This window comes from Drosophila willistoni, chromosome 3R (genome assembly GCF_018902025.1).
Source record: "Drosophila willistoni isolate 14030-0811.24 chromosome 3R, UCI_dwil_1.1, whole genome shotgun sequence".
Taxonomy (NCBI): Eukaryota; Metazoa; Arthropoda; class Insecta; order Diptera; family Drosophilidae; genus Drosophila; species Drosophila willistoni.
This window is the reverse complement of record NC_061086.1, coordinates 4,637,701-4,654,330: the sequence shown is the minus strand read 5'-3', so window position 1 is coordinate 4,654,330 and position 16,630 is coordinate 4,637,701. Positions and strand designations below refer to the sequence as shown.

General features: G+C 38.9%; 1 protein-coding gene and 2 pseudogenes across 1 annotated transcript in view; all 3 read right to left on the bottom strand.

The window, feature by feature from the left end:
- LOC6650454 (synaptotagmin-like protein 4) overlaps nucleotides 1-15,868 on the bottom strand; it is a 30,343-nt gene extending 14,475 nt beyond the window's left edge. Inside the window, exons 1-6 of the mRNA XM_023180137.2 lie at nucleotides 15,817-15,868; nucleotides 12,005-12,132; nucleotides 9,827-11,934; nucleotides 9,630-9,765; nucleotides 8,269-8,369; nucleotides 8,018-8,177 (exon numbers count right to left, since the gene is read on the bottom strand). Of these exons, the coding sequence (XP_023035905.2) occupies nucleotides 8,018-8,177; nucleotides 8,269-8,369; nucleotides 9,630-9,765; nucleotides 9,827-11,934; nucleotides 12,005-12,132; nucleotides 15,817-15,818 (2,635 nt within the window). The 5' untranslated portion in view covers nucleotides 15,819-15,868. The remainder of the gene's footprint in view (nucleotides 1-8,017; nucleotides 8,178-8,268; nucleotides 8,370-9,629; nucleotides 9,766-9,826; nucleotides 11,935-12,004; nucleotides 12,133-15,816) is intronic.
- LOC124459944 lies at nucleotides 525-1,306 on the bottom strand (annotated as a pseudogene).
- Nucleotides 4,287-5,068, bottom strand: LOC124459942 (annotated as a pseudogene).
- Nucleotides 15,869-16,630: the final 762 nt, after the last annotated feature.

Sequence of the window (16,630 nt, the reverse complement as noted above, 5' to 3'; positions counted from 1 at the left end):
TTTGGATATTAAACTTGACCTCGAATAGGTTACCAAATTCGAATGGACTCTTAATGTTTCAACTTGCCAGATTTATAGATCGAAAAATTTCAACTTATTTTCAGTTGTCAACTTAATATTTTATTAAGGTTCTTTTGGGCTACATTCAGTGTGAGAAAAGTAGAAGTTATCCTAGAGCAAGGCCTTTAATTAAAACTTATATGCCACAAAATGCCACAAAATATTTTTTAATTGTGCCAAAAAGAATCTCTCTTTACTGCAGCAAAATTTAAGAAAACTTCAACTTAATGAAAAATACTTTAATTACAAAGTATTCTTTATTAAAAAGCAGAATTGTTGCACCAATTCCAAAAACATGCCTATTACAAATTACAATTACAATTTGAAGCGTTTGGATTCAACACAGACAAGGCTTCATCCCTTTCTTGCTGCACGATCTTCCATTTCTTGTTGTTAATTACCACCGGAAACCAAAAAAAAAAAAATTTTTAGGCGTGTTGTAACTGCCATCGGAAAATATGCGGTATGCCATTCCACCAGTCGTGCATATAATCACAAGCAGCTTTTGCAGCAGACATGGCAGATGACATTTTCCGAGCTGCAATTACAGATGCAACTCGTTTTTGAACAGTCTCAACGAATGGACCGCGCAGATAATTCTCATCGTTGATGGCATCAGACACCAATTTTTGGGTCCCTTTTATAAAAATTGACCCTGATCAGCGTCTGAGTACTTCATGGACGAATGATTACCCCATACTATAATATTGCTTACACTAGACACAAAAATTCATAATTTCAAAGCTATTTGCGAGGTGGCACGGTTTCGATCAAGCCGCGTCATGGCAGAAAAGTTTTCTCTTGGTATTGATGGGGTATAGTTGACACAGACAAATGCATTTGTGTTGGTTGGATTTCCAACAACAATCACTTTGACATCTTTCTTTGCTACTTTATCCAAAACCTGACCCTGCTCTTTATATATCTTAACGTTAGTGGAAAGCACATCTTTACGTTCTATTCCCTCTTTGCGGGGCATAGCACCAACCAGAAAAGCAGCTGAAGCATCCTTAAATCCCACATTGGGATCTGTTGTAGGTAAAATGTTGCACAATAACGGTAATGCTCAATCGTTTAATTCCATCACAACACCTTCCAAAACTCCGGCCATCGATTGTATGTCCAATAAGTGCAGGATAAGCGGTTGATCCTTGCCAAATACTTCACCCCGAGCGATCATGCAGAGCAATGAGTAAGCTATTTGCGCAACAGCTCCAGTTACCATAATTCGGATTGGTTTCGCCATATTTTGTTAGATGTATTTATTATACCCTTGCAAAAAGGGTATATTAATTTTGGTCAAAAGTGTGCAACGCATGGAAGGAAGCATCTCCGACCATATAAAGTATATCTATTCTTGATCAGCACGACGAGACGAGTTCAAATAGCCATGTCCGTCCGTCCGTCCGTCCGTCCGTCCGTCTGGATCAACGCAAACTCCTCCTAGACCGCTGGAGCTACAGAGCTGAAATTTTGCATGTAGGCTTGTATATACTGCAGGCGTTGTATATCTCGGATTCAGCCGGATCGGATCACTATATCATATAGCTCCCATACAAATGACAAAGTCACGAACAGTGAAATTTAATTACAATTGCGACTGTACCATTTATTATACCCTTGCAAAAAGGGTATATTAATTTTGGTCAAAAGTGTGCAACGCATAGAAGGAAGCATTTCCGAGCATATAAAGTATATATATTCTTGATCAGCACGACGAGACGAGTTCAAATAGCCATGTCCGTCCGTCCGTCTGGATCAACGCAAACTCCTCCTCGACCGTTGGAGCTACAGAGCTGTAATTTTGCATGTAGGCTTGTATATACTGCAGGCGTTGTATATCTCGGATTCACTATATCACTATATCATATAGCTCCCATACAAATGGCAAAGTCACGAACAGTGACTTTTCTTAATAACTTCGTTATTTTCTGAGCTATTGTCGTGAAATTTAATATTGGTGAGTTAATTACACATATAAACGACTATGCCAAATTTGATCAAGATCGGGTGACTATATCATATAGCTCCCATAGGAACGATCTTTCGAAAACAGTGACTTTTGTCAATAACTTCGTTACTTTTGACGCGATTGCTTTCAAATTAAACATTTGATAGTTTAATATATCTGTTAATGGCTGTGCCAAATTTGATAAGGATCGGGTAACTATATCATATAGCTCCCATAGGAACGATCGGTGGAAAACAGTGACTTTGATCAATATCTTCGTTATTTCCTATGCAGAAGAAAAACTAAGATTGTAGGCCGTTCTTTCGGACACATTAGTCCTTTTAGCTTAAACGTTTTTCCACTTTGATGGCTATAGGTAAGAAAAAAGTTACCAAAAAAGTTGCAAGGGTATACAAACTTTGACGCGGTCGAAGTTAGCCCCGGCCCTCTGGTTTTTATTTTGTTGCTGTCGTACAGTGCTATTAAGGGTGACTGTAAAATTAATAATACTTTTAGGTTTTCAAAAAATGGAATGAAATTGGTTTCAAGCCTTTTCAAATTTCAATTTAAAATAATAAACTAACCAATAGACATTAGACAGTTTTAACCCCTTCAGTACATAAGCTCGACGTTACGTAGCATCCTTTGTTTTTTGGGCAAACAATAAAGGTACATACTGGTGCATGTGCACATAAGGGAAATCGCTTTGCAGCCGCTAAACAAACAAACATTTGAGTTTCGTCACCGACTTGAAAATTGCTCTTTCAGCCAGCACTTTAAACCATACAAACACCACAAACACACACATAGATGCACACACGCTCAAAAACGTGGAGAAAATGGTATGCGAGATGAGATTAACGGCAATATTTTCGACAGCCCACTCTGCCGCCCACACGCACACACACAAACACACAGGTGGCACAAAGGAAAAGAAAAGCTTTGGTTGGCTTTGCTTTTTGCCTGTGGGCAACCATGCTGACATTTCAGTACGAGGCGGGACGAGCGGGCGGACTACAAGTCTAGATGCTCAATACAATCCTAATACTCGTACAATCCTTGCCATGTGGTTGACGTCGGTCACAAACAACAACAGCAACAACAAGAACAACAGAAAAACCCCCACACAGAAAAACTGGCAAATTAAAACATAACAAAAGCCGCTGGAGAAGGTGTCCCCCAAAGAAGCAGAAAGAGGAAAATCATCGTTCTCGTTTGACGCTGGAAAATGCGTGTGTGTGGGCGTCAGGTGAAATACCGGTTACACAGGGTAGGTAAATGCACCACCATAGCACCACCAAACCAACCACCACCAACCATCAACCAAGCGTTTTGTTAATTATGGAAAACACGTGCATTTATTTGTTAGTAGATAAGTATTACCAATTAAATTGGGAGGTGGCCATTAGTCATTAATAATATTAATCAAATCTATTTTAAATTTAGTAGCTTAAAAGTAACAGTTTTACACATTTGCATTGGCAATGGGCCCTTTCACCATTAAAAACAAAGCAAATTCTACAAGTATTTAAAGAAAGCACAGAAATATACATATATCTGACTTGTTCAATCACTTTAGGACAAATATCTTTTATTGGTTATATGTATTTCGAGTGACCTTTAAAATTTTTTTTATATTTGCAAATTTGGTAGCTGGCTGAAGGTCAAATTTTATTACTATGACTATCTGAAAGTAGTCGAACTTTATTGGAGAAAATAAATAAGAAAACAGAACACATTTTGTCTTGTCTTTTGGATATTAAACTTGACCTCGAATAGGTTACCAAATTCGAATGGACTCTTAATGTTTCAACTTGCCAGATTTATAGATCGAAAAATTTCAACTTATTTTCAGTTGTCAACTTAATATTTTATTAAGGTTCTTTTGGGCTACATTCAGTGTGAGAAAAGTAGAAGTTATCCTAGAGCAAGGCCTTTAATTAAAACTTATATGCCACAAAATGCCACAAAATATTTTTTAATTGTGCCAAAAAGAATCTCTCTTTACTGCAGCAAAATTTAAGAAAACTTCAACTTAATGAAAAATACTTTAATTACAAAGTATTCTTTATTAAAAAGCAGAATTGTTGCACCAATTCCAAAAACATGCCTATTACAAATTACAATTACAATTTGAAGCGTTTGGATTCAACACAGACAAGGCTTCATCCCTTTCTTGCTGCACGATCTTCCATTTCTTGTTGTTAATTACCACCGGAAACCAAAAAAAAAAAAATTTTTAGGCGTGTTGTAACTGCCATCGGAAAATATGCGGTATGCCATTCCACCAGTCGTGCATATAATCACAAGCAGCTTTTGCAGCAGACATGGCAGATGACATTTTCCGAGCTGCAATTACAGATGCAACTCGTTTTTGAACAGTCTCAACGAATGGACCGCGCAGATAATTCTCATCGTTGATGGCATCAGACACCAATTTTTGGGTCCCTTTTATAAAAATTGACCCTGATCAGCGTCTGAGTACTTCATGGACGAATGATTACCCCATACTATAATATTGCTTACACTAGACACAAAAATTCATAATTTCAAAGCTATTTGCGAGGTGGCACGGTTTCGATCAAGCCGCGTCATGGCAGAAAAGTTTTCTCTTGGTATTGATGGGGTATAGTTGACACAGACAAATGCATTTGTGTTGGTTGGATTTCCAACAACAATCACTTTGACATCTTTCTTTGCTACTTTATCCAAAACCTGACCCTGCTCTTTATATATCTTAACGTTAGTGGAAAGCACATCTTTACGTTCTATTCCCTCTTTGCGGGGCATAGCACCAACCAGAAAAGCAGCTGAAGCATCCTTAAATCCCACATTGGGATCTGTTGTAGGTAAAATGTTGCACAATAACGGTAATGCTCAATCGTTTAATTCCATCACAACACCTTCCAAAACTCCGGCCATCGATTGTATGTCCAATAAGTGCAGGATAAGCGGTTGATCCTTGCCAAATACTTCACCCCGAGCGATCATGCAGAGCAATGAGTAAGCTATTTGCGCAACAGCTCCAGTTACCATAATTCGGATTGGTTTCGCCATATTTTGTTAGATGTATTTATTATACCCTTGCAAAAAGGGTATATTAATTTTGGTCAAAAGTGTGCAACGCATGGAAGGAAGCATCTCCGACCATATAAAGTATATCTATTCTTGATCAGCACGACGAGACGAGTTCAAATAGCCATGTCCGTCCGTCCGTCCGTCCGTCCGTCCGTCTGGATCAACGCAAACTCCTCCTAGACCGCTGGAGCTACAGAGCTGAAATTTTGCATGTAGGCTTGTATATACTGCAGGCGTTGTATATCTCGGATTCAGCCGGATCGGATCACTATATCATATAGCTCCCATACAAATGACAAAGTCACGAACAGTGAAATTTAATTACAATTGCGACTGTACCATTTATTATACCCTTGCAAAAAGGGTATATTAATTTTGGTCAAAAGTGTGCAACGCATAGAAGGAAGCATTTCCGAGCATATAAAGTATATATATTCTTGATCAGCACGACGAGACGAGTTCAAATAGCCATGTCCGTCCGTCCGTCTGGATCAACGCAAACTCCTCCTCGACCGTTGGAGCTACAGAGCTGTAATTTTGCATGTAGGCTTGTATATACTGCAGGCGTTGTATATCTCGGATTCACTATATCACTATATCATATAGCTCCCATACAAATGGCAAAGTCACGAACAGTGACTTTTCTTAATAACTTCGTTATTTTCTGAGCTATTGTCGTGAAATTTAATATTGGTGAGTTAATTACACATATAAACGACTATGCCAAATTTGATCAAGATCGGGTGACTATATCATATAGCTCCCATAGGAACGATCTTTCGAAAACAGTGACTTTTGTCAATAACTTCGTTACTTTTGACGCGATTGCTTTCAAATTAAACATTTGATAGTTTAATATATCTGTTAATGGCTGTGCCAAATTTGATAAGGATCGGGTAACTATATCATATAGCTCCCATAGGAACGATCGGTGGAAAACAGTGACTTTGATCAATATCTTCGTTATTTCCTATGCAGAAGAAAAACTAAGATTGTAGGCCGTTCTTTCGGACACATTAGTCCTTTTAGCTTAAACGTTTTTCCACTTTGATGGCTATAGGTAAGAAAAAAGTTACCAAAAAAGTTGCAAGGGTATACAAACTTTGACGCGGTCGAAGTTAGCCCCGGCCCTCTGGTTTTTATTTTGTTGCTGTCGTACAGTGCTATTAAGGGTGACTGTAAAATTAATAATACTTTTAGGTTTTCAAAAAATGGAATGAAATTGGTTTCAAGCCTTTTCAAATTTCAATTTAAAATAATAAACTAACCAATAGACATTAGACAGTTTTAACCCCTTCAGTACATAAGCTCGACGTTACGTAGCATCCTTTGTTTTTTGGGCAAACAATAAAGGTACATACTGGTGCATGTGCACATAAGGGAAATCGCTTTGCAGCCGCTAAACAAACAAACATTTGAGTTTCGTCACCGACTTGAAAATTGCTCTTTCAGCCAGCACTTTAAACCATACAAACACCACAAACACACACATAGATGCACACACGCTCAAAAACGTGGAGAAAATGGTATGCGAGATGAGATTAACGGCAATATTTTCGACAGCCCACTCTGCCGCCCACACGCACACACACAAACACATAGGTGGCACAAAGGAAAAGAAAAGCTTTGGTTGGCTTTGCTTTTTGCCTGTGGGCAACCATGCTGACATTTCAGTACGAGGCGGGACGAGCGGGCGGACTACAAGTCTAGATGCTCAATACAATCCTAATACTCGTACAATCCTTGCCATGTGGTTGACGTCGGTCACAAACAACAACAGCAACAACAAGAACAACAGAAAAACCCCCACACAGAAAAACTGGCAAATTAAAACATAACAAAAGCCGCTGGAGAAGGTGTCCCCCAAAGAAGCAGAAAGAGGAAAATCATCGTTCTCGTTTGACGCTGGAAAATGCGTGTGTGTGGGCGTTAAACAATTCTACTATGTATATGCCCAGCCATTTGTGGGAAGAACAGAAACAGAAACAGAAAAGAAATCCACAATGTTAAATGTAAAATGCAAAATATACCCACAGCCAAGGGCCATCATTCTTGTGTTTAAATCGTTTGAACCATAAAGTTAGGGTCTTGAATTTGTTTACCTCGCTTGCTTGTGGCAATGTCTTTGGTCTTAAATAAATTTTTTTCTTGCATACTTCTAGGCAGTTGTGACAAAAAATTGTGTGACAGTTGTCTTAAATCTGTTGCATAACTTTAAGGGGCAATATCGTTTCAGCGCTATCTTTAGTATTTTTTATTTATTTTTTTTCTATTAGTCAAAAAATTTATTACTAATTTAATTTCAATATTAATTGCTGAATTCAAAGTTGTTTTAATTCACGTCTCGCAAAGTTCGTTTGACATGGGCAAGTATCTACTAGAATCTTCTTATTTCGCTTTTTACTTATTGTTAAACAAAAAAATTTTCAACAATGCAAAAAAAGACGAAAGGCAAACAGGAAAATTTGCCTAAAATGCGTGGACATGCACACCACAGTAAGAGAGAGATAGATAAATGGACAGAGACAAAAAGAGTAAATCTGAGTCTATAGGTAGGTGAGTTAACTTAAGAAATTTGTATCGATTTAAATGAATATAAATTTAGAAACACTAGGGTGATAATTATCGATCTTGATATAGCGGTATTCCCTACTTGTATCTTTTACTTTTGCTTTTTACTTACATATATACATATGTCTAAATGTAGGAGTAATCTGAACATAATGACCTGGCAAAGCCATCTGCGGATGCCGTCCGCAGGGAGCTTGTTAATTAATTGAGCGAAATTAGATGAAAAGTGAAACCCCATACAAAGAGTTTGTTAGTCACCATCACCAACACCAAGTTATATAATTACTTTCCCACACACAGAGACACACACACATACAGAATTGTGTATTACATGTATACAGAATAATTAGCACTCACCTTCTTCCTCGGCAGCCTTCTCCTTTTCCTTGCGACGCTGCATCACGACCTTTTTGAAGACCACAGCGGCAGCTTCCACTGCATTCTGTAGCTCTTGTTCGCCCAACGTGCTCGTGTGGGCGGCTGAAGCGGAGGCTGTGGCAGAGGAGCCATTGTTGTCCTTTGTGGTAGCAAAAAAAAAAAAAGGAAAACGCAAAGAAAGTTGAGCAGTTAAGCCTACTGGCTCTTAAAAACTTTGCTCAGGCACTCACCGATGCGGCGTTGTTGGCTTCATCTTTGTTGGCAGATGACTCATGGGATTTGCCATTGGCCGGCTGCTGCTGCTGCTTTTGTTCGCCCTCACTGGTGGCTACTGTGGCGACAGGAAGTGGCGTTTTTTTCAGACGCATGGCTAAATCAGAGTTTCTATGCATAAGCTGCTGATGGAAGGAGTATATGTGCTGGGGCGTGCTACCTGTGGGGGCGGTTAATAATGGGAATGGGGTGCCAAGCGTTCATTCATCAATTGTGTGCCAAAAAATAAGACAAGCTGAAGCTAAAGCTATAAGGTTTCTACCAGGGACCGCAAAATACTTTTATACAATAATTTAATTTAGACTACAACAAAAAAAAACACTAGATATCCGGACTATCTTCGGCCATGCCGATGTTTGTATAACCTTGCAAGTGACTAAGTACTCCTTCAAAGTGACAAAATTATAAACCTTTTATGTAAAAGCCTAATAACCTTTAAAGAGCGGCCAATAATTTAAAACCGTAGTAAGGAAGCCCACGTATCAAATATCAGTATGATAGTTTAGCTGACTATTTAGCTAATCAATTTCTGCACAGCCTTTAATGAATGAGTTAAACGAACAAATCTTAAATTTAATGACCGAATGTTCTATGATATAATTGTTCGATTTGAGACAGTCATTAATCCTTCGTATGAATAAATACTCGTCAACTTTCAACAAATCGTTCCAATGATATAGTGGATTATTCAGGCCTGCAGTTAGAAATGTTTAGGAGCAGTTTTGATTGGACCAGACAGACAAATATATATATTTATATCTAAGTATGGCTATATAATCTCGTCTCGTTGTCTCTATTAAAAACATAGGTTGCATAGTCAAGTACGCTTCGCTCTAGTATTGCAAGGGTATGGAAATTAATATATTTATGTACTAAAAAAGTTATCTATGTATATATAAAATTATTGATTGTTCATTTTTTGTGTAAAATATTTTTTCAGTTCTACTGTATGTTTTGTAAATAAACTAAGCAAATATTTATAAATGCATGCATAAATTTAAGCTAAACAAAAATTTTTAGTTTGTTTTACATATTAGTTGCAATGTTTTTGTAACAAAAGCTTTTTATTATTCACAATTAACTAAAAATTTAATCGATTTATATATCATGAACAAAATAAATGAGAACCAATATTACTTTGGAAATGATTGACTACTAAATGAAAGCTATATAGCGTACTAGCTTTAATTCTATGGATTAAGTATTATAATTAATACGGCCCCTGGGTTCTACAAATACGTAAATTCTCTATATAAGTTTGTATATAAGTGCTCTAATTCTTCAATAACAACTTTAAGCAGAAACTACTAATACTTACCATCAGTGGAACCAATCTCTGGACGACTACCGCGACGAGGGATTTGACTGTTTTTCGGCGGGAATCGCGTCTTATCGAGAATATCAGCCAAAGGTCTAGGACTGGGAATTTTAGAGGTTTCCGTTTTCTTTGGTGGCTATAAAAAGAATTCAAAACAATTATTTTTTTCAGTCAGTTAAAATTAAATTAAATCCAACCTGTGTGTCCTTTTCGGGATGCGAGAATGAGCGTCGAGTAACCGGTTTGGGCGTGGTCTTTGCCCCCGAGTCCTCAGAGACAGAACGCATTTGCTCTGGCTTGCGACGTTCCGCTGAATGATTGTCTATGCCGGCTACTGCTACAGTTTCTCCTGGCATAGCTCCACCCAAGCCTCTGCCCCCATCGTGGTCAGCTCCACTTATGTTGGCCAGTTGAGCGTATTCTTCCTGTTGCATTTGCAATTCCCTTGACTGCCGTCGCCGCATACGATTATGCATGAGTGGAGTCCGTGGCAGGGCGGCACCACCATAGGCACCACCATGGGAGCCATAGTTGGCTATGGCGCCCATTCCAGCACCTCCGCTTCCACCAATTCCACCGCCAACCACATAGCCCGTCTCAGACAACACGTTTTCGGCACTATAGATGGGACGCTGTGGTGTCGGCTTATAGGTGCCATCTTCTGATTCATTATTGTATAAAATACGAGGCTCACTGCTGTATCCCGTATTGTAGTTTTTCTCGTACTGCAACTCATCCGATTCGAGAAAACTTGTGGTGCTGTCGCCAAAGTAGTCCACATACTCCGGCTGGTTCTCTCCTTCTTCGCTGACATCGGGAAACTGATGAAATTGCTGTTTCGCCTCGCCAAAGGTACGAGAACCACCATGCTCCTCCTTGAGGCAGTCCTGACGCACTAGTCGACTGGGTGAACGACTGGAAGATCTTTGCATATTTGGTATTTCCGGCAGTAGACGGCGATTCTCGACAACCGCTTTGCTATTGGAGTACTCCTCATTGCTGTGGCTGCGCACCTTGATCATCTTCGAGTGTGGATCCCGGGAGTGGTGTATATTCACACTCTGACTGCTCGAATATTGTTCGCCGGTGGCACTGGCTACGCTTCCGCCGCTGCCCATGTCGGTTGCTCCCACAGTGGGCACATTCTGTTGCGACAGAAACTGTCGGGGATTCTGAACACTGGGGAAGAGGAAATTTTGCTTGGCTCGCGGCGAAATTGGCATAAACTTTCCAGGCGGAGTTGAGTGTACGGTCAGTGTGTTGCCACTATTGAATGCTTCTGGATTTGGCAAAGTTTGCTGACGCATAAATTCCGGCGAACGACGAAATTGCGGCGAAGTCTGACGCTTGGGTGGGGATGTGGGTAACAATTTGACATGCTGCTCCGGATTGGGCAGTGTTGCTTGTCGCGTCATACGGGGCTTGCCTGGAACTTGTCCCTGTGGATAGTCCATCTCATCGCTGGCCATACTTGAGGCCTGTGATTCGTAGTTAAGAGCTGGAGCCGGAGCACTGGAACCCGTTCCAGGGACAGGCTGCTGCTGCACTGGTAAATTGGCTGTACTAGGCAGAAGCTTGGCTGTGCGATGGTAGTTGCTGGGTGGCTCCGGAAAGGATGTCTGACGCATGAAGGGCGGATAGCGATGTTGCTCACCTGGCGATCGCTCCGGTGAACGACTATAGACTCGATTCGGGGAGGTGGACATGTAAATTGTGGGCGTCGGCTGTGCCGGCAGCGTGGATTGTCGCCGCACCTGCAGCCTATGATGTGTGGGAGTGACCTCCAGCTGTGGTTGCTGTTGGCTTGTAGGTAGCGTCTGCTGCTGCTGTTGTTGTTGCTGCTGTTGCTGCTGCTGCTGCATGAAATTGTCACAGTCTCCCGCCGTTCCCCCTCCTCCAGCCACTGTATTCATGTGTATAATGTCGTCACTGTTATAGGCGCTGGGATAGAGAGGACTCTTTTGCATCTGATGCGGGGACGTGGGTGCTGTTAGATTAACCGAATTATAGTTGGCCAAATTCGCACCGCTGCCACTGAGATTCGGATCGTTATTCAATGTACTGGGCAATGTCGATTGACGTAACACACGTCGCCCTAATTGCCATTTACTGCTGGTTGTGGGCGTGGCAGTGCCACTATTATAATTCATGCCATGCACTTGGCGCGGCTGTTGGGGTAACTGATGTTGATGTAGAGTGGGATAACTACCCGCTGTCTGAGAGTCAATTAAATGTTTCTGTTGTGGATATAAATTATCAGCCACCAATTGCTGTGAGTTTGAATTATTCGGATCGTCCTCGGGATCTATGGATATATAAATATAAATATATTTAAAAATATTTTTTTTCCCTTTCGATTTTCGTTCACTTCTTACTTGATATAGTCCAAGAACGTTGTATGCTCTTTCTTAGCACATCACTCGTGGCCAAATGATCCACAGCACTGCAAGAGCCCAAGGAATAGGCGTCTTTTAGCCACTCGCCGCTGGCTTTTTGTATCTCCCTGCAAGAGCAACAACATTGCCATTTAAAAAACCAAAAAACTTCACCAAACATTGCCAAAAAAGAAGAAAAAAAAAAAACAAAATTGAACGTCTGTCCGTGTCGGAGTTAGTTTCCCGACTGACTGACTGCCAGCAGCTCAATGAACAATGGATGGAAAAGCAAAACAACATTAACACCAACACATACACACACACTAGCACGCACACACACCTTGATCGCGGGTGTGTGTGTGTGTGTGCGAATGCAATTTATACGAATCACGGCAACATAGATGAGCCTATACAAAACTGACCACTCTAGAGGACACTTGATAAATAAACATTTGAAATATGTATATAGATTAGAAATGGATTCACCAAAATTTAAAACTTAGAGCTTCAATTTAAGGACAAAATATTGTTAAGTTTCATTATGGATTCCCATTAAAAAATGTGACGTGACTCTTGGTTCAAAAGGTGCAGCCTCTCTAGGAATCATTTACTAGAAGGCGTTGAATTCCAATCAAAGACAGCAGCCAGCAAAAACGATGCACGCCTTCTGTTGACACCATTTGGGGCTGGGTCTCACCATCATAATAATCATTGGCAGCTGCAACAGCAGCCAAATGGCCAAACTTGGTGTGCGTCATCAGCGTTGACAGCTTTTGGTAAAGCGTTAAAATTGCAAGCACCTGTAGGCGACCTGCTTTTTGGATTCTTTCTTGATCAATTTACATAATTGTTTACACACACTCACGTACTTATTATTGCCCTGTCGAGAGAGAGAGAGAGAGATTCAACTGACAGCCTGGGCCAAGATTTAATTAGCCAAGTGTCTACTTTCTGGCCTTGCTGAGCTGTTTCATACATAAATAATTTTTTTATTTTTATTTTCGGGGTTTGGCAATTAACACTGAACTTTTTGGCGTGTGTGGGTCGCCCAGTATCAACACGTTGCCAAATTCAGGTAGTACCTAGTTTAGGTTACTTAGTAACCATGGTGACACAGGGCGGATGTGTAATATTCACGTGCATACTGAAATATATTATATTACTAGACCAATGCAAAACTGTCTCATTTCACAGCTGAACTTGTTGCAATATAATACTCTGTCTTAATAGACTTTCAATGAGTTCAACGTACTTGAAGAATCAGTTATATAAGTATTGGTGTATTAATTACTAAGTATTTGCCAAGTAAATGAGTCAATGATTGTCATTTGTAAACATTTTATTTAATTTTTATTGCAATGAGGCAAAAATTATAATGTTATGGACTAGAACATTGGGCCAAAGCCCATGAATCTAAAGTTTTTTAATCATTACATTATGAATATTTACGATAATCGCGTAAACAATTAATTTACCAGAATCAAATGCTAAGAGTAAATAAATTGAACATACATTTTAACTAGTTTGATCTGCTTTAGTATGCTGAATTCCATTGGGTTAGAGTGTAGCAACTAAAAATAGTTCACACTTCACTTAGCGCAGAGCTAATATTCTGAAATTTCAAAGCTGCCTCAAAATTGCACAATTCCACTTGAGACTTCGCACTCTCTTTGACAACATTTCCAAGAAATTGAAGTCGAAGCCAAGTTCAATATCAAGTGCAGTATAAATTACGTTGGTTATGATATTGCCTGGAACTCCCGTTCAAGCTAGTAACTTCTCGTTACTAAAGGTTGAAAAATTAAAGCCATTTTGGAATTTTCTCTTAGCTGCAGCAACAACATCTGCAATGACATTGTATGCAAAGCCTTTCAAAAAGACAAAACCCAGACAGATGACAAAAATGTTGTGATAGAAGCATATCGTTCATTTTATGACATTGAGTACACAAAATGGGAATTAGCCATCACCAGGTCACAGAGGAGTTCCAAAATTCAATTTGCTCGCTATTCTATTTTTGTGCGGCAAAACAGAGGGCCAATCATAATAACGCATGCATTTAGGTGTATGTATGTATATACAAAGTGACTGAAAGCCCAGAGGCAGTGCAACATAAATGTCAGGTCGACATCATGCTCCAACAGATCCAACAAAGGGCAAACAATTTGCCATGAAATATTCAATGCCGCACATCACATCAGCTAACATTTTGTAACGGAAGCTCCTTAGGCCTTTTGATGTATGAATATATGATAATAAACCAAATATTGAATAGAACTTGCCATATATATGTTTTACATATGTACACATATTGTTGTTTAATTAACTACATAAAAAGTGCAAATCCATCAAACCGAACTATGTCTGTATAAAAGTTTATACAATTCAATTAGTTGCTATCTTTTGTTTTATTTCGTATATTAAATTTCATTTTAATAGTTTGAAATTTTTGGTTGCATTGTTATTTTATGTCAAGAGTTGCAACATTTACTTTGGCATCTTTTTTTCCCATCAAAATGTGTTTGTCTGCTGAAATTTCAGACTTTGCTTTCAACATGAATCTCCATTTTTTAAAGATATTTCTTTGTTGCCAAAAATGAAATTAATTTAAAAGCTTTGACATGGCAGAACATTCAGCGTTTCGGATATCATTTTTGGTTTCCCAAAAAGCCACAAACAAGAAAAAAACGAAAATTAGATTGCAACATTGAAAAATGCAACGTTTGCAACAAAACGAGTATAATACGCTATAACAAAAGAAAGGGAGTATGCGACATTAAGTTTATGATAACCAAGAGTAAAAAAAGAAATTTGGGGAACATCTTCTAAGAAAGTAATTAAGTATTTTCATAAACAAGATTATATGGTGAATGAATACAAATTAAAAGCTTTACTTCAAATTTTCTACAGCTAATTCAGACGAATATTTTTGAAAAATTATGAATTACAAGAAAAAGGATCTGGAAATACAAAAGTGCCTTGAAATATAACGGCTCATATGAAAATAAAAACGTTGCAATATTTTAGGAATTTTGCAAAATATATTGGCATATATGTACATAACTGTTAAGATATTAACATCTTGGTCAATGGTCAATGTTCAAAAAGTAATTATATACTACGATTTTTTTCGATTTTTTTATGCAAGTATAATTAAAGAGTGTTCAGAATTTGCCTAACGATTTGTTCATCAAACCATTGATAAAAACAAACAATACAATCTCGTTGCCTAGTCCTTGAACTTAAGGACCGCCAAGTTCTAAATGTAAGGTTTGACTATATTGGCAGAGTGTTAAAATGAGAACTTGGCTTTGAGAACTAATACAAAAAATATAGGGAAACTCGGGTAACCTCTCTACTATTCTTCTAAATAAAATTTTCATATAAAATTACGAAGTTAACTGAAACGTAGCTAATAGATGAAGTGCGCTTGATCTTTATATAAAGTTTTTTATTGTATTCTTAAAAATAAAGTCTGAAAGCAATTTCCGGACAAAGTGTTTTGCATATTTACGAAAAACCATAAGAAATTGAATGTGAGGAAAAACGAATGACTATGTTTTCTTACAATTTTCATTTAGGTAAATATCGTGGAAAAACTAGCAGACATGCAACACTAACACACACACATAGTTGCACGCACACACACACACACAATGAGAGAAAGAGAGATAGAGAGAAGAACACAGAGTGACACAAAGTTGCAGTTAGTTAGTTTCTTTTGTTACAGACACATAGACACATCGACACATCATGAGTGGGTGTAAAAAGTGTGTTGTGAGAACGAGAGAGAGAGAGAGAGAGAGACTTACATTTGCTTGTGGCATACCACACACACCCAATCCGTGGTGCGTGAGGTGAACTCACGACAGGCTTTGCACACGCGCAACTTACATACACGGCAGGGGGCAAATCGTCGCAAAAAACCCAATTCGGTGGTGCAGCGAGCGCAATGACGACTCGAATCGTTGTGTAGGTTATGGTTGTTGTGTTCAGCGAGCTGATGTTGTTGTTGTTCTTGTTGTTGTTGTTGTTGATGTTGCTGCATAGTATGCTGTAGTTGTTGTTGTTGTTGTTGTTGTTGTTGATGTGACGACTGTGATGATGGTTGTTGTTGTTGTGAGCCATCTAGTGGCTGCGCTCCACCACCAATGACCTTTGCCGCACCCTTACGCCTCAGAGAATACAATTCAGCGCGCAAGAGCCTGTCATTTAGTTAGTTTTTGTTTGTTTTTGTTATTGTTATTGTTATTGTGGTAGTAGTTGTTGTTGTTGTTTATGGGTGGTTTTTTTATATTTTTGGTGGGTGACGGGGAGGGGCGAAGGTGGGTAGACATATAACATAATTACATGACAGGCGCATAGACATTTTAATTAGATTGTTAGGTTGATAGGAAAAAACAAACAATTTGCAAAAAGTTAATATGGTTAGAGGCGAGAAACAGCAAATAGTGATAGTTAGAAGCATATGTATGTGTTTGTAGTGTATGTGTGTGTGTGTGTGTAGTGTGTAGTGTATGTGTGTGTGTCATATTGGTCATGAAAGAGACGAAGAAAAAAAGAGCACACAAAAAGTTGTCATTAGTTGATTTAGTAGCAATTTAATCGATTTCGAATGTAAAACAT